Genomic DNA, 24278 nt, shown 5'->3' on the forward strand with positions numbered 1-24278 from the left:
GGAAGAAGCGTTTCCTTTTATTAGTTCTAATTCTTCCCCCCAGCATTTTTCTAATGAATGCCCCTGTTCCAGTATTCAAGACAGAGAAAGAGAGAAAAATTTCTCTCTCTAAGGTCAACATTTTCTACCCCATGCATAATTTTATAGACTTCAATCATATCCCCCCCTAAGACGCTCTCCTCTCCAAACTAAAGAGTCCCAAACGCTGCAGCCTCTTCTCGCGTAAGGAAAAGGTGCTCCAGTCCTCTCAATCATCCTCAAGTTGCCCTTCTCTGCACTTCTTTCTCTATCTCTCTTCAATATCCTTTTTGAGATGTGGTGACCAGAACCGAACACAAGTACTCCAAGTGTGTGGTCGCACTAATTCACTGCTTTATATAAGTGGCACATGACAACTCTTTGCAGTTTTTATTATCAATTCCTTTCCTGATTATCCTCAGCATAGAGTTTGCCTTGTTAACAGCTGCCATACATTGAGTTGACATTCCCATGGAACTATCAATTAAGACGCCCAAATCCCTTTCTCTCCTGGTCTGTAGATCACTGATAGCACTGACCCCTGTGGAAGCGCAGGTATGTGAAGGGTGGATTTGTTGCCCCTATGTGCATCACTTTGCATTTTGCATACATTGAACTCTGTGGCATTTGCCATCTCTTAGCCCATACACTCTCACCTTAATTTCCTCCTGTATCAAGGTCCGGTCCTTGGAGTCATAACTCCCTTTGTAGGTTCTCTCACCCACCCTACATAATTTGGTATCATCTGCAAATCTTGGCCACGCTACTACCCACCCTCTACTTCCTATAGGCTTCATTTATGAATAGGGCAGGTTAAAGAGCACTGGTCCCAACACGTGATCCTTGGGGACACCACTCCCCACATCTCTCCATTGTGAGAATTTCCCATATTTTACACTCCACTCTTTTGCTTCCTGTTTCTCAACCAGTTTTTAATCCATAGGAGGACTTCCCCTCTTATTCCTTCATTGGGCTGAGTTTTCTCAATAGTCTCTGGTGAGGAACTTTGTCAAAAGCCTTTTGGAAATCCAAGTAGACAATGTCCACTGGTTCCCCTTATCCCACATGCCTATTTCATATCCTCAAAGAACTCCCAGTAAGCTTTGTAAGACAGGCCTCTGCAAAAGCCATGCTGACTCCTTTCTTTCAGCAGTATAATTTGCTTTTGTACATGTTTTATAATTTTATCTTTAATGACAGATTCTACTAATTTACCTGGAACAGATGTCAAACTGACTGGCCTGCTGTAATTTCCCGGTCCCCTAGATCCCTTTCTTAAAGATTGGTGTGACATTGGCCATCTTCCAGTCTTCAGGGATGGAGCCTGATTTCAAGGATAAGTTGCATATTAAAGTGAGAACATCAGCAATTTCATGCTTGAGCTCTTTAAGAACTCTTGGGTGAATGCAATCTGGGCCAGGGGATTTGGTAGCATTTAGTTTATCAATGGCTGCCACAGAACTTCTTCCTTGTCTACCACTATCTTTTAAGTATAGTTCTCGATTAGCCTCCTAAGAAGCTTGGTTCAGGTGCAGGAATTTTCCTCACCTCCTTTGGGTGAAGACAGATGCAAAGAATTCATATCTCAGCTTTTCTGCAATCTCCTTGTCATCTTTAGCACACCCTTTGTTCCTTTGTCATCATCTAACGGGCTCACTTCCCTTTGCTGGCTTCCTGCTTTTGGATGTGTAATTTTGAAGAACTGTTTGTTGCTGGTTTTGATGTTCACAGCCATGCCTCATAATCCTTTTTTTGGCCTCCCCTTACAGCTAACTTGCTTCTCTTTTGCCACCATTTGTGTTCTCTCTGGTATTCTTTATCAGTTAAGTTGGACTTCCATTTTCAAAAGACATCTTTTTTTTCCTAATAATTTCTTCAACGCCCTTGTTAAACTTCATGGTGGCTTTCTTTTGGACTGGGCCAAGCTTTTCCTAACCTGTGGAACACACACATTCCAGTTGCGCTTTTAAGACTGTGTTTTTAAATAACTCAAGCATCTTGGACATTTTTACCTTCTTGATTTTCCCTTTCAGCTTCCAAGACTACATCCTCCTTCATCTTTGAGAAATTTCCCTTTCTGAAGGGCTTAATGTGTAACTACATTAGTAGTTGCCACTTGTTCTGCATGCAGAGATACTGAATCTGACAGCATTGTGGTCGCTGTTCCCACTATCGCTCATCAACACTGACTTCCTCAAGACTAGGTCCTGGGTCCCACATAGAATTAGATCTAGGATCACATCTCCCCTGGTTGGTTCTACAACCATCTGCTCTAAGCCACAGTCATTTAGCATATCCAGGAATGTTCTCTCCTTACTATGACCTGAACATGCATTTTTCCAGTTTATATGGGGATAGTTAAAATCACCAATACTACCTGCATATTATTTTGCTTGTTGGCCTCTCTAATTTCTTTTCCATCCTCAGAGAATCCTCTTGTGCTTTGGTCAGGGGATCTTATATTCCTAATGTTAAACTATGCTTCTCCACCCCTGGTATTGATATCCACAGTGCTTCTGTAGTAGATAGAACTCAGCTCCCCTGCATTGTCTATTTTATGTGACACTATGCTCTCTTTGATGTAGAGGGCCACCCCACCCCCTTTGATGTAGAGGGCTACTGTCCTATCCTTCCTTAAGAGCCTGTAACCTGGGATAACAGCATCCCACTGGTTCTCCTCATTCCACCATGTCTCTGTGATGCCCACTATATCAATGTCCTCCTTCAAAACTCTTGTACTCTTGTGCCTCCCATTTTAGGGTTGGGGTCAGAATTTGCTTCTACTATTAGCATAGAGCAGAGCTAGGAACCGCAGGCTCTCCAGATGTTCGGAAACTTACAATTCCCTCATCAGCCTTGGTCAGCATGGCCAATTGGCCAATATGCTGGTAGGGGCTGGGATGGGAACTTCTGTAGTTCCTGAACATCTGAGAGAGTCAAGAGGTTCCCTACTCCCCCGGCATACAGAGACAATTTGTATACTCTGTCTCTGTCCCTAACCTGGGATTTATGTGTTTTCAGCCCTCTTAGCCTTTGTTAGACACTATCACTTATCACATTGCTATGTTCCTCACTTTGTATGTGGTTGATTTAAAAAAACCTCCTTCTCTGTATTGTCATTCAACGAAGTCACCTCAGCTCCTGGCTCTGCTTTCCCCAGGAATCAGTTTAAAAAAGCTGTTCTGCTACCTTTTTTAATGTTGAGCCAGTGCAAGTCTGGTTCCTCTTTTGGTTGGGAAAGATGAAGCTGCCCGTCCTTTTGTACAGGTCTGCCTTTATCCCGCAAAAGGTCTCCCCTTTCAGTTCCCTGACAAATTCAGAAATCCTCTGCCTTTGCACCCCACCTTCTCATCCACAGCATTGAGACCTCCTGTATCTCCTGCTTGCCAGAAGCTCAGCCTCTCTGGCACAAGTGTGTGGAACAGGTAGAATTTCAGAGAATGCCACCTTGGGGGGTCCTGGATTTTAACCTTTTCTCAGCTATACTAAATTTCGTAGCTTCCAGAACCTCCCAGCTACATTTCCCCAATGTCATACAGGTACCAATGTGGGACCTCACCAACTGCTGGGACTCGGCACCCCCAGCACTGCTCTAACAGCCTATTCTAGACGTGAAAAGTGACATCCGCGCAACCTTTCACTGTAGGCAGGCAAGTCACCATGGATCATCGCGCCTGTCACAAACCCAACTCTCTATATTCCTGATGATCTAATCACCCACTACAAGTGCGAGCCCCTCACCTCCCTTTGTGGGGTATCCTCAGTCTGGTAGAGATAGCTGATCACCAGTTAAGGAAGGGATCCCATCTATGGGAGCATTCTCCTTCACCTCCTCAGAGATCGGGTAACCCTCTTCTGTCACTCCAGGACTCTCATTCTCCATGACATCTGAAGAGATGTCACCTTGGGAGTGGGACCCGGCTGCTAGGTCCCTGAAAGCCTTGTTTGTTGCCCTCTCTGCCTCTCTCAGCTTCTCCAGGTCTGCCACCTTGGCTTCAAGAGAACGGACACGTTCCTTGAGTGCCAGGAGCTCATTGCAGCGAGGGCACACCCACAACTTCTGGCCTAGTGGCAGATAGTCATACATGTGACACTCAGTGCAAAACACTGGCAAGCCCCCATCCCCCTGCTGGCTTCCTGCCTTCATATCTGCTTTTGTTTAGATATTTAGATATAACTAACAGGACTATCCTGCATAGATAGATCATTCAAGTCTATTTTTTTAAAACACTGTAGAAATACTAGTGGTAACAGGGTTCTCCCTTCCAGGACTAGGTTACAGTTCTGCAAAAACAAGGAGAACTTTTCCACGACCAGCCATTTTTTCTGTGGGAGTTCCCCAACACACAGTTGGCACTCTCACAAAGGGTAGAAATAAATTGTACTCTGATACTGCAGCTGCTCTCATATAACCAGGTCAGCATAAACAGAGACTGATAGGAATGAACGTCCACATCTGAGACACACTTACACTCTTTCTGACCCTTGCGCTTCAGCTTCATAAAGTCAACGTCTGAATTCAAGAGCAATAAAACCAGATTTGTCTAAGTGCTGAAAAACAATGTTGTACTTACCTAACCAATGTTCAGTGAGTTATCCTCTATACCAGGGGTAGGGAACCTGCGGCTCTCCAGATGTTCAGGAACTACAATTCCCATCAGCCTCTGTCAGCATGGCCAATTGGCCATGCTGGTAGGGGCTGATGGGAATCGTAGTTCCTGAACATCTGGAGAGCCGCAGGTTACCTACCCCTGCTCTATACAGACACACATTGGGACTGTGAACTCACAGACCAGCCTATCAGAAGATTTTTCCACGTTTTTTTTCCTAATCTGTAGATACTTTTACCCTCCAGAGCACTAGATGCTGTTCTCTCACTCAAATGGTCACGTATGCCAGAAACTCATGGAACGAACTGGTTTCCAGAATGCTCTGTGGGGCCTGATGTCTCCTGGTGACTCATTAGATGTACTGGTGGATGACTGAATAGCCATCTCTCTATTGCCATTGATGAGATCGCCCCCTGATGCCCTCTGTACACTCATGCCAGACCAGCTCCATGGTATGCACCAGAGTTGAGGAAAAATTGGGAGTTCAGACTGCTAGAGCAAGTCTGGGGGAAATCTAATGATGAACAGGCAAGACCATCTTATAGGACATTTATGAAAGCTTATGAGATGGCAGCAAAAACTGTGAAAATGAATTATTTTGCAGCCAGCATAGGTTCTGCAAGCTCACAGTCAGCACAATTATTTAGAGTAATGAGGCAATTAACGACCTTATGAGATGGTCCCCAAAAGAGTAGAGAATCAGCTTTTAGCTGTGACGAGTATGCAGGCTATTTTGTATATAAAGTCTTGTCTCTCTGCCAAAACCTCCAGCCAGGTTTGATGCAGTAAAAGAATTGGAGGCCTTTTGGTTATCTTTAGGCTCTTCATTGGACCAATTCAGCCGACTCGCCTAGAATGATGTGGACAGAGTTCTGTGAGCTGCAAAACCCACTACATCATTTCTCCACAACTGAGGATAAACTGGTGAGAGAACTTCCACAGGTCATGAATTGGTATGTAGTGTCCCACAAGGGCCAGTTCACCTTTAGGCTGGATTACTATAATTCACTTTATGCAGGGCTACTCTTAGGCTTGCTATGGAAACTCCAGCTGGTCCAGAATGCAGCAGCGAAAGTCCTAACTGGAACCTCGTGGAAGACACACATTCAACCTGTGTTCCACCAGCAGCACTGGCTCCAAGTGGAGTACTGGATCAGGTCCAAGATTTTAGTGCTGATGTACAAAGTCCTAAATGGTCTGGGACCAATGTACATATGAGAGCATCTCTCCATTAGGTCTCCCAATGGATCTTCTATAGAGTTATAATTTATTTGTGGTCCCTGGCCCTAGGGAAATCTGGCTGGCCTCAACCAGGGCTTTTTTGACCCTGGCCCTAGTGGAATGCTCTGTCTGATGAAACCAGGGCCCTGCAGAATCTAATGCAGTTCAACATGGCCTGTAAGATGGGAGCTGTTCCACCAGACATATGGTTGAGGCAGCAAACAGTTAACCAACTCTGGCTTCGCCACCACCATCATCCCCCCCATCCCCCCCTCAATCAGGGGGTTAATTTCTTTTTTCCATCCTCCCATCCTTTCCATCCTCCCCTTTTTTCCATCCTCCCCTTTCTAAGCTCATTGGAAATGGGATGTTTGCACCATCTTAGCTGTTTGGGAAGTCTAGATTTTAAATTTTATTTATCGTTTTATAATTGTATTGTTTATTAATTATATGTTGTTTTTATGAATGGTTGTGACCACTCCCCCAAGCCCAAAAGGGAAGGGGCAGTATAGAAATGTAATAAAATAAAAAATAAATAAATAAGTTTGACTAGCTTATTGGTCACAGGATTATTCACTATAAATACTGCAACATTTTCAAACCAGTCTGAGAACCTTGAGGCTAGAGGTATGGCCTAGAGACAATAAAAATTAGTTTAAATCCAGATAGGCTCCTGAATCAATTTCAACAAGCAGTCTACCAGCAAACTCAATTCATGGTAGTAAAGTCTCTTTTTAGCAGACAGCCACATTATAGGAGCCACAGCAAAGCTATTGTACAAGCTGTTGTATCAACATAGTCCATCTACAGAAATGACACAGCATGGGTCCACTGTTAACAGTGAAAACTGCAGGCTTAGTTAGGGGAACAACTTCTTGAGCTAGTAATTGTTACACAACTGTGCAGCTGCACCTTTCATACGTGTGGCCTCAGTCCGATATCCTTTGCAACAATTTTTATTGATGTATTTCCTTCATTTGTACCCTGTCTTTCTCCCCAATGAGGGCTCAAATCAACCTGCACCACTGCCCTCCCTCCATTTCATCCTCACAACAAACCTAAGAACATAAGAACTAGCCTGCTGGATCAGACCAGAGTCCATCTAGTCCAGCTCTCTGCTACTCGCAGTGGCCCACCAGGTGCCTTTGGGAGCTCACATGCAGGATGTGAAAACAATGGCCTTCTGCGGCTGTTGCTCCCGAGCACCTGGACCGTTAAGGCATTTGCAATCTCAGATCAAGGAGGATCAAGATTGGTAGCCATAGATCAACTTCTCCTCCATAAATCTGTCCAAGCCCTTTTTAAAGCTATCCAGGTTAGTGGCCATCACCACCTCCTGTGGCAGCATATTCCAAACACCAATCACACATTGTGTGAAGAAGTGTTTCCTTTTATTAGTCTTAATTCTTCCCCCCAGCATTTTCAATGAATGCCCCCTGGTTCTAGTATTGTGAGAAAGAGAGAAAAATTTCTCACTGTCAACATTTTCTACCCCATGAATAATTTTATAGACTTCAATCATATCCCCCCTCAGTCTCCAAACTAAAGAGCCCCAAACGCTGCAACCTAGGAGGTAGGTTGACTGTCCCAAGATTGCCTAATGAGCTACTGTGGCATGAGTGGAGATTTGAACCAGGGTCTCCCAGATAAAAAGCCAGCACTCTTAACCACTACACCACACTGGCTCTCAATAAGGGGAATTCATCAGAAACTGCCTTTCCTTCTCTTGTGTAAGCCTGCACAGCAATGAGGAGTCATTTCTGCTGATTACTCTTTCTTGCTTCAGCTTCCTCCTCCCCACCCCCTCCTCACTACCTTGCAGCATCCCGCACTATCTCTAAGAACCTTTTGACCCTACCAGAGCCCTTTGCAAGCTTAGGGAATGGGAAGATGAAGAGAAATCCCTTCTATGAACTCGTGGACTCTACACATTTTAATTGGGGTCCATTACCATGTAAAGATAATATGGGAAATCACTTATTTGAAAACTAAGATTGCATCCCTAAGGGTGCATCTGCATGCATTATTTGCCCTGAATCTGATGCTGTTGGGAAGTGTTTTCCCTGCTTTACCACACCTCACATGGTTTCCTTGACTTTTCTCTGGTCTTTCTCAAACCTGCTTTGCTCTGAACCTTTGGCAAAAAATGTAGCAAGCCCTGAATGGCAGCTAGATGATTGTAAAAGTTCAGATTTTCTCCATCCTGTCCACACAGTGGCTATTTCACATTGATAAATTGATGGTGGTAAAAACTGCCATCAAGTCATAGCTGAATTATGATGACCCCAGAGGGTTTTCAGGCAAGAGATATTCAGAAGTGGTTTGCCATTTCCTGTTTCCTCATGGGCTGAGAGAGTTCTGAGAGAACTGTGATGGCCCAACGTCATCCAGAAGGCTTCATATAGAGGAGTGGGAATCAAACCCAGTTCTCCAAATTAGAGTCTACTGCTCTTAACCAAGACACCAGGACACTCACTGGTAAATTAACCGTATTAAATCATTCTAGCAAAACATGCATCAGGGTCTCTTAATTTCCATCTTTCAGGATTTTTTTTTAAATGAAGTATCTAGCCCTTTCCCTTGTTGAGAAGTTTCTCTGAAATGAAATAGGCTAGAGAAGTGGTTCTCAACCTGTCGGTCAGGGCCCCTTTGGGGGTTAAACAATCCTTTCACAGGGGTCACCTAAGACTTTCTGCATCAGTGTTCTCCATTTGTAAAATGGATAAATGTTAGGGTTGGGGGTCACCACAACATGAGGAACTGTATTAAAGGGTCGCGGCATTAGGAAGGTTGAGAACCACAGGGCTAGAGATTCCTTTTTAATAATAAAATCTGGAAAATTAGAGAACCTGATATGAATTTAATGTTATTAAATTAGTGATTTTTTTAAAATCTACTGGAGAAAACTGCTGCCATTGCAATGTATTAACAGCCCCTTGACAATTTCACTTACTCCTATCTGCAGCCACAGTGAATCTTCATCTTAATGTTGCATTGCTAATTCAACATGAAATTGACAAAGCTGATACACTGGATCTGGCTTGTTTCTGTGCCGTAATGTTACATCACTAAGGGGAAAAAATCCTTTTCAAAACACAGGACAAGGGGAAGGAGAAAATGGCTGAAGGGGAGGATGGTCGACCACACAAGGGCGTTGGGTGGCATGGAGAAATAGAGGCTGTTTCAACAAGATCACATGATCAAGGGAAGCTGGCTCAGAAACAGATTTAAAAAATCACAGTAAAAGCACTCAGGAAACCAACAGAGGAAAATTGAAGGAAAACTGTTTCCAGAACCAAACAGAGGAAGTGTGGAATTAAAAGGAAAAAAATGAAGAATTTAGCAGCAAGATACATTGTAAACAGCTCATGTGGAAAATGCCAAAGTCATACAGTGAAACTAGAAAGTTAAAATTACTTCATGGCAAATGCCTGCTGAAAAAAGTTTGTTTTAATCTGGCATCTGAAGGCCAGAAGGAATAATATTGACACAGCATGTTAAGAAAATCTCAGTATGCAACAGGTAGTAGTAAAAGTGCTGCCCCCCCCCCCCGCCCCGAGCCTATGATGTCGTTCTGGCCTCTCAGTAGCTTTGCATGCCAGATAACAAACGGCTTGCTGACTTCTCCAGCAAGCTTTCTCCCAGGCTTCCAAATAAATAATCTCCTCTGTAGGAGTTTCCTCCTCCAGACAAAATAAAACAAGACAAGAAAGCTCCCGGCTACAAGAAGTTAAGAAAGTCCAATAGCCTTTTTATTCAGGAACCAAGGAAATCTCCTCAGGTAATCAAGAGGGACTGGATAATAGTTTCAAGAAGCCAAACCTCCGAGTATGTTTTCAGTAAAAGATTTACCAGCCCGGTTGTCCTCATCAGTTATCTGATTCCCTTAGCCCACAACTGGTGCTTGTTATTAGCCATTGCCATTAATCACCCTCAGGTGTTTTCATTCTAGGAAATAACCTCCTCTCCTCCAGGCAACGCCCCAACTGGTAGTGCTTGAGGCTACTATACAACTCCTACATACACCCCCCCCCCAAAAAAATCTTAGGGCTTTAAACATAAAAACCATCACTGAACTGGTCCCAGAAATCAGCTGATAGTACAGGTTTTTGTAAGCCTCGGAGAAATACAATTTACCATCCTATCCCCACTAATAACAATGCAGCTGTAATTTCAAACTTTTAAACAGTTGTCCTGCACACAGTTGGCAGATCTGAGCATGTGTAACCATGGATAGCCCCTTCTTCAACAAAGTAAAATTGGAGTACGTGTGTGTATGTGTACTGCCCTTCCTTAAGAAAAAGCACTTGTGACAACAGACGACCCCTGTGTTCCAAGGTGGAATGCTAGACCAGCCACATGATATACTGCAAAACTTAAACTAAAGAGGAAAACATCACCCTGTCCAAAGAGTCTGTACACCAACCCTCAAGCCAGCAATGTCGCTAAAAAGGCATAATACCTCAGCCTTTTCTAGATTATGCTTTGGTTTCTTTGCGCTCATTCAGCCCAACATTGGTCTTTCTGTAACATCCCTAGGATTAGACAGAAATTAGGGTAAGAGAGGATCATTCCGCACATGCAGAATAATGCACTTTCAAACTTCTTTCAGTGCACTTAGAAGTTGTGCGGAATAGCAAAATCCACTTGCAAACAGTTGTGAACGTGGTTTGAAAACGCATTATTTTGCGTGTGCGGAAGGGGCCTGAGAGAGAGAGAGAGAGAGAGAGAGAGAGAGAGAGAGAGAGAGAGAGAGTGCATCATTATCATATAACAAACTCTGTACCCTGATTCTCCAGCTAACCTCACCCACTGATTTCATGAAGACTGTAAACTGAAGGGGGACAAGATGGAATCCTGCAGTACCCCAAGGCTGATCCAAACTGTTACAGCAGCAAAACTGTGTCTAAAATCAGACAGATAGGGTTCACCCAGGACTCTGGGGCTAGGAACCCTGGTCATCTATAGCATTTCTTCCAAGTACTGGAACCAATAGCTTCTAAAATGAAGATAAATGAATGGCTTCTCTAGGAGCAGACTCGTCATAGCTTTCTTCAATGCTGTGGGAACTGCCAGTTCAAGGGAGCCATTCAATACCTTCACTACCAAATCATTCAAACCTCCCTGCTCTGGGAGCTTTAAACTGTGAAGCCTCACTTCGACACATCCCCAAGATGAAACAAACTGAAAGGTATCCAATAAACTAGGACAAGTCATAGCGTTTTCTATACTTACTGCTTCTAATGGAACATAAGATAGGAACATATACAAGCAATTCTATCCTCAAAGCACTTAGCAAACTGATCACAGCAATCCACAGAGATCTGATCCAAAACCCCCAAAGGCCTCAAATGAGAAAAGTCTCAGAACTGGTAGATAATACCAAGCTTATGCAAGGGCAGTGGAAAAGTAATGCTTCTTTCTCACTGTCATGCAATAGGCACTCAACTGGACTCCAGCTGGCGTTTTCTCAGCTTTGGTATTTTACCACCATCCTGCTAACGGTCATCCCTGTTGCATGTTGCTTTCACTAATTCCTCAGTCAACCATGATGCCACACAGGTTCCAGTTAACAGAAGGGAGTGATAACTTGGCTGGCTTGAGAAATGCTCATCCCTCACAGATCCAACTGATTCAAGCCCAATAGATTGGACACAGCTGCACTGTGGCAGTACTGTCAAGTCAAAGTTTCTATTTTGGGCCTTTAGAGAACTACAGTGAGTTCTCGTTACAGGGTAAAGACTGATGGCGTCTGGACACAACACGGCTCAAATAACCAGACATATTTCCTTTTGCTTTATCAACTGATATTGAAAAAAAGAACTGATTCACTATCCTTCAGAGTACAAAATCCCTGGCTCGTCCACTGAAACTGGTAAGAAGCCGTTCTGGTCAAACATAATGAAGCATTGCTTCACGCGGTATGTGATTAAGCTGCAGCCTCAACTGCCCCAGAACTATTTTAATGACTGCACGTGCAAAATCTTTTTCAAGAAATTAAATAAAATAGAAAAACGATAGGTGGTCCAGACCAAATAGCCCAAACCAGCACAAACACAGCCTGCAGTACAACAAGAATATACTGGGAAGTATGCGTCATAGTGAGACGTACGAAACATGCTTACTCAGAAATACTGAGATATCATCAGTCAGTTCTCTTTAAATCCTTGTGATTGAGGGTAGGATGAATGTGAGCATAAGGGTTACCTAAGCCTTACAATCCCATGTCAAAGAGCTTTTATGGTGCAATCTTAAACAGAGTTATTCCAGTCTAAGCCCATTGATTTCAGTGGGTTCAGAATAAAGTAACTCTGCTTAGCACTGTGCTGTTACCCATCTTAAGCATAAAGCATGAAAATAAAAGCTGCAATCCTATCCACATTTTCCCGGCTATAAGCAAGCCCTAAGTAACTCATTGGGATTTATTTCCAAGAAAATATGCACAGAAAAAGGCTATTGTAAAGGCAGTCCTGAACTGAATTTAGGTTCAGTGGCTTGAATCCCATTGTGTATAATCTTATTTTGAAAAGAGGAGCACTAGAGTTGTAGCATAAAAAGGGACATTATTTTTCATCCCTCGGACATCAATGAAGCTGGTACAGAGATCACTTACTGTATATACTCATGTATAAGTCGAATTTTTCAGCACATTTTTAATGCTGAAAAAGCTCCCCTCGACTTATATGCGGGTCATTAAATTTTTGTGTGTGTTTTTACTTTGCCGGCCAGCAGGGGGCGCAGTTTTTATGCTAGTGGCACCAAAATTTCAGGGTACCTTTAGAAAACACTCCTGATGATACCAGCCAAGTTTGGTAAAGTTTGGTTCAGGGGGTACAAAGTTATGGACCCCCAAAGGAGGTACCCCCATTCCCCATTGTTTTCAATGGGAGCTATTAGTAGATGGGGCTACCCTTTTGAGGGTCCATAACTTTGGACCCTCTGAACCAAACTTCACCAAACCTGGCTGGTCTCATCAGGAGACCCTCTTTATGATACCAGCCAGGTTTGGTGAAGTTTGGGTCAGGGGATCCAAAGTTATTGACCCCCAAAGGGATGCCCCATCCCCCATTGTTTACAATGGAAGCTAATAGTAGATTTTTCATTTCTAATAATATCCCTCTTAAAATCTAAGTTGGGTTACATTTGGACATACAGATGATGATGAGGAATCCAGTTTTGAAGGATTTTAACTCTTGTGTTTTAGCTTGGTTGCTGGTTGAGCTAAGGTTTTTGTACTTTTAAAGTTATTGTTGATACCATATTGTTCTTGTTGACCCTCTTTTCCACTTCCACTTTCCTGTTTTTCTTTGAAATAAATATTCAAAAACATTTAACCTACTGATGCCTCAATTGATGCTGCATTTCCCACCCTCGACTTATATGCGAGTCAATAAGTTTTCCCAGTTTTTTGTGGTAAAATTAGGTGCCTCAACTTATATGCGGGTCGACTTATACACGAGTATATACGGTATATACGGGTAACTTCAAGGTCTGCACAATCTTTAACCAATAAAAATTAACCTGAGCCCTTAAATAAGTAAGTAAGTAAGCAAGAAAATAAGTAAGTACCGGTAAGCAAGTAAGTCCAAAAACTGGTTCAAATAATGGATACTACTTTAAAATGGGATGACCCACACACACACAATTCCTTATACAAGTTGCGTTAAATAAGAAGATTGTACTGTTGGGTATCATGACTAGCAACTATAGGAAGATCTGTTGAAATAAAATCTACCAAGTCAATTTCTCTTAAAATGGTATTTTAGACTCTGCTGCTGCAATTCAAGTCACTGCATCCTGTTTTTAGATTATCTGAGTTTTCTGCATGGTCGCAATTCCAATCTGATCTTTTCTAAAGATACTGGAACATATCAATATCTAATGCAACTCTTCAATCACAGAAGCTGATCAATTCAGACATTTCCCTACCTAAAACATCACCAAACAGAATGCTGACAGCTGCAGAATGGATTACAGATGTATATTTTATTATAGAATAGGAACGTTAAAAATCTCCAATAGGTAAAGGGAGACCAGCAAAACAAAGCATTTTGCATCTCCCCTGTAATTCAGGCATTTCTCCTAACAGGGTTGGTCATTTTCCTGTCATGCAATTGTTACTACCTCTTTCAACCAAAATACTTCTACACTGCTTGCCACTCATGATTGACTACAGGGCTAAAGCCAGATTTTGTGTGTACTACCCCTAGTTTTGTTATGGTTTAGAAAAGCGGTTCTCGACCTGTGGGTTGCGACCCCTTTGGGGGTCGAACAACCCATTCACAGGGGTCGCCTAAGACTCTCTGCATCAGTGTTCTCCATCTTTAAAATGGATAAATGTTAGGGTTGGGGGTCACCACAACATGAGGAACTGTACTGGGTCGCAGCATTAGGAAGGCTGAGAACCACTGGTTTAGAAGGTGGAATAATCAAGCAAAAAGAACCAAAAAAAGTATGTGTAAAGGTTGCGTTTTTAACCTGGATAGCCCAGGCTAGCCTGATCTCATCAGATCACAGAAGTTAAGTAGGGTTGACCCTGGGTAGTATTTGGATGGGAGACCTCTATGACATGGAGGCAGGCAATGGCAAACCACTTTGGAACATCTCTTGCCTTGAAAACCCCGCAAGTCAGATGTGACTTGAGGCAAAACAATAAACAAACAAAAAGGTTGTGCACTTCTTAGAGCTCTCTTAATGACTGAAGATTATCGTGCGTGGCTTGGAAGCTCTGTAAGTTTGTCCGCTCCATGTTCTAGAATCCCAAGTGCAAAATACCTGAAACATGCTAGTCAGTATGGCAGATTACAGACTTCTTTCTATTACCATACAGGATCCAGTACACTACAGCAACATGCCTCTATGCCCCTTCTTTCCAAGGGCACACTAAAACATCTTGAACGGAAATACTACATTGAGGGAAAGACAAAATCTCACTCTGTCCTTATCCCAATAATCAAATTGGAATTAACTCAAAATACATAAATGACTAACAGACTCCAGTCAGGAAAGGGCGGGATAAAGGTCTAATAAATAAATAGATCATTCTGCCATGAATGGTACACTGAAAGACGATATCACTTTTCCAGGTTCCTAACATGGAGACAGATCACATGCCAATGCTACATATACATAATCACCCCACAGTAGAGATGGAAAGAAACTCTATGTGTTGGTCTACTTATGATGCAGAAATTATAAGCTTCTGCCACCTTCCTGAACTAAGCACTTATCATAAAACCCCCAAAATATTTTAATCAGGTAGTTTTATGTGCAATGTCTCTCTCCCTTTCTCTCAAGCATTTTTTTTAAAGAATGGAAGCTATTTTGGTAGGTTCCAATTTGTTTTTATCTTCATAAAACATCTAGGATACTGTCAGATGCTACGCAAATAAGTAAGCTGAAGTCACTTGTTTTGTGCAGTTGAACATATGGCAGTACCACCAAGATGCATTCTCCTGGCAAATAGCCTGGAAGCTTCAATCTGTGAGGAGAAATGTCAGTTTCCAAGTTAATTCACAAACTGATCTCTCTTTGAAAGCACCTATATTTGTAATCAAATAAACAGAAGCTTACCTTAAAGATCTCATTTAACTGACCACCAGTCATCAATCAACAGCCAGGGGGGACAATCCCCCCTTTAGGAAAAATATACTCCTTTTCATAAGGTCAGTGGGGCAGAGTGACTGAAAAGTATTCATTTTTAAGGAATACAGGTTCAAATGCCCAGGCACAAAAGCCCAATTAGCTACAAAGTTAGATGGTTCCAGAAAAGTCACCTTCCCTCAGCCATGTCATAGGTTTTCTATGAGACTAAAAATGTCATTTTGAGTTCCTAAACGAAAAGGAGCAAAACAAACATTACTAAAGGATCTGCTCTTCTCACTAGGAAGGAGGGAGCATCTTGACCAATGGGAAGGATCGCCCATCACTAAGGAAGCTCCCCCTCCCTCTGAGAAGAGGGAACACCTACAGTGTACCCAATATTTTCATCCATACTGTGCTTTTCATTTCTCTCTACCCACCAGGCAATGTTTACCACACTGACTTGTTTTCCAGGGGTTCTTGATTATGTCCTAGGGATGTACACTCAGTTTATTCAGGCACTGACTTGGTTCAATAGGAGTGCTACTCCCCAAGACTGAGAGAGTACTAAGAAGCATCCCCATGACTGAGAGAGTCCTAAGCACCCAACACTCCTAAGTCTGCACACAGCAAAGGAATGTCAGTAGTCAAGCCATCTTTCAGAGTAGTTTGTCTATCATCACTTATCTTTTCACTGATAAACTTGCACTGGAAGCTCAGAATAGAATCCCACAGAACCTGGAGTCAAAATAGTAGAAGTCCAACCAAGCATAGCTAAAGAAAACAAAACAAAAACCCTCCGTCAAGGCTAACTTGGATAAGCTGCCCATGGAATGACCAATAGGATGGGAGGAGTTTTTCCTAAGAGAAGGCGGCATTTGACAGCTGAGCTCTCTACCCACACTGCAGCAAGAAAACCGATAGCCCAAGAACATCTCTGTATGGAATAGAGAAATGCCTCCTTCCTCACATCTGCAGAGACTGCAGCTTGGAAAGCTTTTAAACTCAAGTGCTACTAAAATGCATGGGCTTCCAGGCTAAACTGGGTATCTGGGGGGCAGGGAGAGGAAAATAATTGGGAGGGGAATTCCTCCACTTCAGCAATCTCCTGCCACCTGTCAATCAATCCAATACACAAGGGAGGGAGAGAGTGAGCATGCCCAGTGATCCAGATGACATCAGCTTGATCAATGTTGAGGACTGGGAGGCTGCAGCGGCAACTGGGAGAGGCAGCGGGAAGAGTCAATTTGAGTGGACTCCATTCAGTTCCCCACTAATGCCTTCTGCTGCAGCTACAAAAACAGGGAACTCAGCCAAGCGGGACTGTACAAGACAGGTTTCTCCCTGCAGTGGGAGGCACAGGGCAGGGGGACAGAAAACGCTTGGCTGAATAATCGCAGCTGCATTTTGCAACTGCAGGCGTGTAACACGGGTCTCTAACAATGCAACGCTGAGCCATCCATGCCTATTGATTTCAGTAAGCTTAGACTGGATTAACTCACTCTAGGACTGTACTGTAAGTGTAGCAGCTGGCCTCTGGGGCTGCCAAAGAATCCCTGAGTTTCTAGAACAAGCTTTGACCAGGGCCAGCGTCAGCAAAGCCTCCCACCTGCCATTATAGAAATCCATGCAAACTTAACAGACACCCCATAGCAAGCCTCCCCGTCAAAAAAATAATTGAATAAAAGTATTCTGTTCTGTGGCCTAGCCCGTCCATCTTGATTAAAAGATGGACTCTCGGATAGTTTCCCCTTTGGGACCCCAGTCTCATAATTGAAATATTCCCCTTTGGGACCCCAATCTCCTAATTTCTCCTAAGTACACCGGGATGGACCCCCATGGCGTTTTTCCCATGCAGGATGAGAGATTTTCTCCTTTCCCTCAGAAGCGGTCTCGATTCGGCCAAGGATTTGGAAGCTCAAGGTGAAAAAGGAGCCCACCAACACAACCAAGCGTCGGAAACAATGGGCGGGGGGGGGGGGGCGCACAATACGGCGCAAAGGCCGAGCAGGGGGCCCACCCGGACACCCGGCGACGTTGCAGCACGGGGGTGCAGGGGGAGATTTGGAGGGGTGCCAATATTCAAGGTAATGGGGGGGCGTCCTGGGACCCAGGAAACAAGGAACCAACCCCCCCCCCCCCCGCGCGCACGCCTGCTCCAAGCACGAGGCTTACCCCGATCACGACCGTCTCTTCCCCTTTGAATTTGGGGATGAATTTGTCCCCGCGGAGGATTTCGGCTTCGTTGAGGGGCCGGAACCGGCACATCACTTTGATGCTGCACTCGGCCGGGTCGGCCATCTCGGCGCGGCGGGTGCGAAGCTAGGAGAGGAGAGGCGCCGCCGGACCAAAGGCGCGCGGCTGGGCTGGGCTGGGCTGGGTTGGGCGAGGCGGCGGGCGCGGCACGAATGTGCCCCGCTATGTTGGCTTATTTTCCCCCCAAGCGGCAGGTCGAGGGAGCGAGAGGGAAGCCGGGTCAGAGGCCAAGAGGCATTCCCCGCCCGTCGGTTCGCCAAGTGGGCGAGCTGCAAAAAGGCAGGAGGAGAGCAAGAACAGCCCCCGGACACCTCAAGGGTCGCGGCTCTGTTTCTTCGGGAAAGCAGGTGCAAAAATGTGTGCGGGCAGAAATATAGATATATATCTATATAGTGCATAGGGCTGTGGGGACCAAGTCTTGGGGCGGGCGTCTTTACGCCCGAGCGCCGCTTGCCAGCTCTCCTGCAGCAGCCATCCTGCAGCCCCACCGACAGCAACCACCTTCACTCGTCCGCCCCCCCCCCCCCTTTGTGACTTCACTGCGTTACATCAACCCCTCCCAAAGCTCACTGGCGGTGGTGAAGAGAGAGAGAGAAAGAGAGAGACCTTTCTAAAGCATCCTGGGAGTTGTAGTTCTGAAAACTGCAGAGGTGGGAACAGGGGCGCAAAAAGCATTTTTAAAAAAGACAGGGGGAGTGAGGAGCCCCTAAAATCTCCAGGTATTTACCGACCCAAAGCTGTCAATGCAATGAAGGAATAATACTGTTTACATCTGCATTTCCCCCACGTTTAGAACTTTATTATGTTTGGAATACATAATGTGGACTTCATTTTCTCTGAAGAGGTGCTATGGTCTACTTTGTCCTGAAGGCCTGACACTGCTGTCCCACCCTGCTTAGGCTAATTTATGTAGTATCAAAAACGCACAGCCCTCAAAGGGCAATGAATTCAGGTGCACTCCAAATAAACACATCAACTATGTATTTTAACGCTTATTCTGATCTTAAGTCAATATTCTTATTGTCTATATAATATACTTAAATTCTTATTCATTGGTCTATATAACAAAGATTCAAAACATTCAATACAAAGTGTTGCCCATTCTAAATATACGCAGTCCAAATATGTAACTATGTAATTCAAATGCACGGAATCAGTTCATCGCTGGGAACAGAGATATTTAAAGATATAGTAAGTTCTGTGGTTCGTCAGAATGTTTTAATTATTCATTATGCTATTCATTGGTTTTTATGATGTTACTATAAGTATGTATGTTAGCCTCCGTGAGCCCGGACTACGTCAGGGAGAGCAGGGTATTAAATCCAATAAATAAATAAATATTACTGTCATACATTGATGTTCATATTACCAATTCACTTTTTGTGCTCATGGCATTTTTTAAACTACACATACACATTTATTTTTACTATAATGGGAGAAAAGGGGGAGAGCAACAGAATGAAATAACTGTTAAAAGAAGGCTGATAAAGCTAAACATCAGGTTCCAGACTGTTCAGCTATGTCAAATAAGAAAAAGAAACACTCAATAAGGTTGGTTCTGGTGGGTTTTCCAGGCTGTGTGGCCGTGGTCTGGTGGATCTTGTTACTAACATTTCAGTAACACAGTAACAAACTTCCCTCTGTGATACACCTCTGAAAATGCCAGCCACAGATGCAGGCGAAACGTTAGGAACAAGATGCTCCATACCACGACCACACAGCCCAGAAAACCCACCAGAACCAATTGAATCCGGTCATGAAAGCCTTTGACAATACGCTCAATTAGGTTATTTTTTCAGTTAAAAAAAGAGGAAAAAACTCAATAAGGTTCGGTAAAAACCAAATCACTATCTCTAGGGTGTTTTTTTAAAAAGACTTAATGCAGGGAATATCCACTGAAATGAAAGACTTTTCCCACAGAGCAGACGTAAGCCTTGAAACCCATTCATGCCTGGCCTTCAGAATGAGAAGGCAGCAAGTGGGGCACATATCCAAGACATGAATCTCACCAAGACCGAAGAGGCATTCTTCGTGCTCATCCTTCTTTGTGCCACATTTGGAAGACTTCTTGAACAAAGCCATTGTGAAGAGAGAGAAAAACCTGAGGTAAAATGAAAACAGGAAACTAGCCTGCTCTCAGCTCTGGAGGGGTCTAGGAAAAGTGCTCTAAGCTCTCAAAAGCTTGTAGAAGCCTTTTGGTCAATTCTGTGAAGCCAGCCTGAGCAGTCCCCCATGTGAGACTGCATGAAAGGCATGATAATGAACTGATGGTTGCTTGTGAATCTCCTACAAACACAGTCATAGGCCCCTTCCGCACACGCAGAATAATGCATTTTCAAACCACTTTCACAACTGTTTGCAAGTGGATTTTGCTATTCCGCACAGCTTCAAAGCAGTTTGAAAGTGCATTATTCTGCATATGCAGAGCCATAGATTATAATCTTTTTAACAGTTGATTCAAGCCTTTAGCATTCAACATGCGAAGGCTTTGTTAGGATTATCATAAGCAATTTATTCTGAAATATTAGCAGAAATACTTCTTTATATCCCAGCTTCATTTCTTCCCTTTTCTGCAGCCTTAACGTATTTCTAGACAATAAACCATAAAGAATTTCTGGGAGCAGGGATCCATGTCCAGATACAGGTTTTTAGTTCAGCAGTCACCTGTCTCATTACTGCAGCAAAAGGTACACTGAAAATTGTAACCCCAGCTTTTTATATTGTACACTGATAAATACATTAAATGGCCTTCTCCGGCAATAATTCAAATTTTAGAAGTTATTCTTTAACAAGAACTTTCATGGTTAGCCAGATACAGTTTCGCTATTTCATACTGCATAGCAATATTCCAGCTTTCTTAAATATACCTGAGTGCACAAAACAAAAACTGCCTGTTATTCTTTATTAGTATTGAAGTTTTGGTAGTGAACAGATGTATTTAGTAGGATTAATTTAGAGATCAATGGTAAGTAGGTATACTCAAATGAAAGTCCCAGGTCATTCATTGGGACTTACTCTCAGAAGTGTCCTTAGAATGCATCATTCAGCAATTTGGTGATGATGCCCACTTTTTACAGTATCTCTTCTCTGCCAAAAACCACTTCTTTCTTTCTTTCTTTCTTTCTTTCTTTCTTTCTTTCTTTCTTTCTTTCTTTCTTTCTTTCTTTCTTTCTTTCTTTCTTTCTTTCTTTCTTTCTTTCTTTCTTTCTTTCTTTCTTTCTTTCTTCCTTCCTTCCTTCCTTCCTTCCTTCCTTCCTTCCTTCCTTCCTTCCTTCCTTCCTTCCTTCCTTCCTTCCTTCCTTCCTTCCTTCCTTCCTTCCTTCCTTTCTTTCTTTCTACATCTAATTTATAGGCCACCCTCCCCCGAAGGGTTCAGGGCAGCAGACAACAGAGATAAAATAACATAATATAATAATTTAAAACAGTTTAAAACTCATAATACTATGCAATAAAATTGTCAGGAACCATTTAAAACATAAGCAGATGGCGATAAAACAACCTAACCCCCTCTCTCCCCCAACTGGGGACCATCCAGAGGTGGGATCCAACCAGTTCTCACCCCTTCTGTAGAAGTGGTTACTAATTTTTTCTGAGTGCCGAGAAGGGGTTACTAAAACAACCTCCCTGCCCAATAGGGACTGGAGGTGTGTGTGTGCGCCGGCGCCACTGTTTGAATCCCACCACCATTGGAACCTGTTATTAAAATGTTTGGATCCCACCACTGGGACCATCTCACTGTTTCTGAAAAGCTTGCTAATGTTAACTGATCTCTTTCATTTACTTGGATCTCCTTTTAACCTTTACTTTTTCATCTGATCAACCCAATTTGTCTTTTTAACAAAAAGACAGAAGTACAGAATCAAACATCAATCTTGGATCAACTGCCCAACCTCAGAAAGCCTTGCAATCTCCAATCTGTGAAAAGCCAGCAAGCTTTACAGAATATAGCAAACAGCTAGAAATTTATTTTCTGCCAATTAAAACAACCAAAGGGGCTGATTTCAAAAGCTAAAAGATGCAAGCCATATGTAGGGGGCTTGCTTATTATTCATCACCACAAAAGTATGCACTTCATAAATAAAAGCTATGCATATGGAAATTTTGGAGTTCATATTTCTTTCAAAGATGGTCCCTTACACTTTGTAGACTTCATAGATCTTTGTTATTATGCTTCAATACCCAATGGTTATTTTCAGTGTTATTTGGAAAACGTCTTATTAACTTCACTGAAATCTGTTTCAAAGATTTGTTGCCTGAGATTGGTCATCCTGTATAATGTGGCAGTATCAGTAACACTGCTATAAGTTTATCATTCTGTGGTGAACTCTTTTTTTGCACATGACCTTCAGCCTACCATCTTTCCTTTTGCATCCTGTGGGCATGCAGCTGCTGCTGGGGAGGTGCAGACTCTCTTGTGGCAGTGTCCTTTTCTGTAAATTGTGCTTCCTGACCAGTGTACCTCTGGTATTTCTGGCTCGGCTGCCTTAAGAGAGCTGTTTGGGTTATAGCTGTAATGTCATGTTTTTCAACTTTAATACTTCACTCTGGCCCTTTCCGCACAGAGGCGGAAGGGCTTGGGTCGGCGTTTCTGTCGCCGACCCGACTACACTGGGACCGTCCGCATGGACGGGCCCAGAAAGAACCGGGAAGAAGGCGCCGCTGGGCACCATCGCCCGGTCGACTCACCTGCTCTCCGGCCCTCCGGCGCGTCACTGGGGCCTGGGGACACGCCTCCCCTGCCCTGCATGCCTGCTTCCGTGTCACAGAGCAGGGGGGCGTGTCTCCAGGCCCCGGCGACGCGCCGGACGGCCGGAGAGCAGGTGAGTGAAGGCAGGGAGTGGGGAGGGAAGCGCCGGGAAGCTGCTGCCGTTTACACGGCAGCGGCTTTCAGCCGGCGCTTTCAGAAAAGTGTGCTTCCCAGCGCACTCTGAAAACGCCGGCTCAGCACCGGGCGGGCGGTGCGAGGGCGGCGCGGCTGCGAAGCAGCTGCGCCCCCTGTGCGAATGGCAGCCTGGGGACGGCGTTTTTGCCGTCCCCAGGCCGCCATATTCCACCCGTGCAGAAACGGCCTCTGTTGGTCCTGTTATAAGCCTGTGCTTGATGTTGATGTTCCTTTACTCTGCATTATACCTACATTTATTTAATTTGTATGCAATCCTTCCTGCATGGATCAGAGGCATAGGTCTAAGCGGGTGGGGGGTGCACAATGCACCGGCCAGGCGCCCCTGTGGGGGTGTGACAAGGGCGTGGTGGGGGTGTTCCGGGGCGGGACAGGGCAGAGGACGCACCGGTGCACCGGGTGCTTTCCCCCCTTGCTACGCCTCTGGCATGGATCTCAGATCAGCTTCTTTTTTTGCCATCAAGTTATGGTGACTCCTTGGTGGGGTTTTCAGGGCAAGAGACATTCAGAGGGGTTTGCCGTTGCCGACCTCCACATCATGGTATTCCTTGGAGGTCTTCCATCCAAATATTTGCCAGGGTCAACCCTGCTGAGTTTGAGATCTGATAAGATCAGTCTATTGACTCTTTACTCTTCTGTAAGATTGGGTACAGTCACAGTTATTTTCCCCAAGGTCACCTACTTATCATGACAGATCCGTAGGGAATGGAAAGTTTCCCACATGCAAAACCAACTTCTAATCTATTGCACTGCTGTTGCCAATGCAAAGCCCTATATAGCATATCTTCACCGTTCTAACTAGGTAAATGAATGCACCATAAGAAGCTGTCACCTTGCCTTTGTGAAATAGCCTCTGAATCTAATCCTCTTAAATGCTTTTTTCTTATACAAGGCTTCAGACTCCTCTGTACAACTGTGATCTCAAACACAATATGGTCCATTAAAATACATGAGCCTGAAAGCAGTGGTGGGACTAAATGATTTAACAACCGGTTGTTTACAAATGATTTTAACAACCGGTTCTGCCGAAGCGGTGCGAACCTGCTGAATCCCACCACTGCCTGAAAGCCTGAAACGTGAATTGTACCATAATCCAGGACAAGAAGCAAGAACCATATTTTCTCATGATGAGCCTATTGTGATTATATCTTGCTTGGAAGAAGACTCAATTAACAGGAGGAAGCCTAAGGAAGCCACTCATGTATACTCTCCTTGAACTCAGTGGAACTTGTTTCCCATTCCCTAGGTAGGTTTGTCCTACAGATTTCCCATCCCAGTTTGTCCTACATATACAAATCATTTAATTGTATCATTCAGGAAGTATGGTGTAAGGCTGAACACACTCAAACAAAGTCAACTTTAATAAAAGGAACGAACTTTATTGAATTGTATCGCCCTAGCTACAGGGTGCTGAAACTGAGGGTTCTTGCCCTCAGTTCCTGTATATGTAGGATGTACAGTGGGCGGGAACAGGAGTTTTTGGGGAAAATGAAACTGAAACTTACTGGAAGTACAGTGATTGGGACCTGGTCCTGACACCCCACTCCCCTTAAGCCCCCCTCCTACCCAGTTTGTCAGGGTAAGCTCGGTGGAACACCTGGAGGAGGTGTGGGGCGGCGATATGTTGGATGGCCACCTACTCGTTGTATCCAGGGGGAAGGTTTTTCCACTCGACCAAGTACTGTAAAGTC

At 43.9% G+C, this 24278-nt stretch overlaps 1 protein-coding gene across 1 annotated transcript in view; it reads right to left on the reverse strand.

The window, feature by feature from the left end:
- The window catches only part of KIF5C (kinesin family member 5C), a 117035-nt gene extending 98842 nt beyond the window's left edge, over window positions 1–18193 (reverse strand). Inside the window, 1 exon segment of the mRNA XM_048483957.1 lies at window positions 17607–18193. Coding sequence (XP_048339914.1) covers window positions 17607–17732 — 126 coding nt within the window. The 5' untranslated portion in view covers window positions 17733–18193.
- Window positions 18194–24278: the final 6085 nt, after the last annotated feature.

The sequence above is a fragment of the Sphaerodactylus townsendi genome, linkage group LG02 (assembly GCF_021028975.2).
Source record: "Sphaerodactylus townsendi isolate TG3544 linkage group LG02, MPM_Stown_v2.3, whole genome shotgun sequence".
Classification (NCBI taxonomy): domain Eukaryota; kingdom Metazoa; phylum Chordata; class Lepidosauria; order Squamata; family Sphaerodactylidae; genus Sphaerodactylus; species Sphaerodactylus townsendi.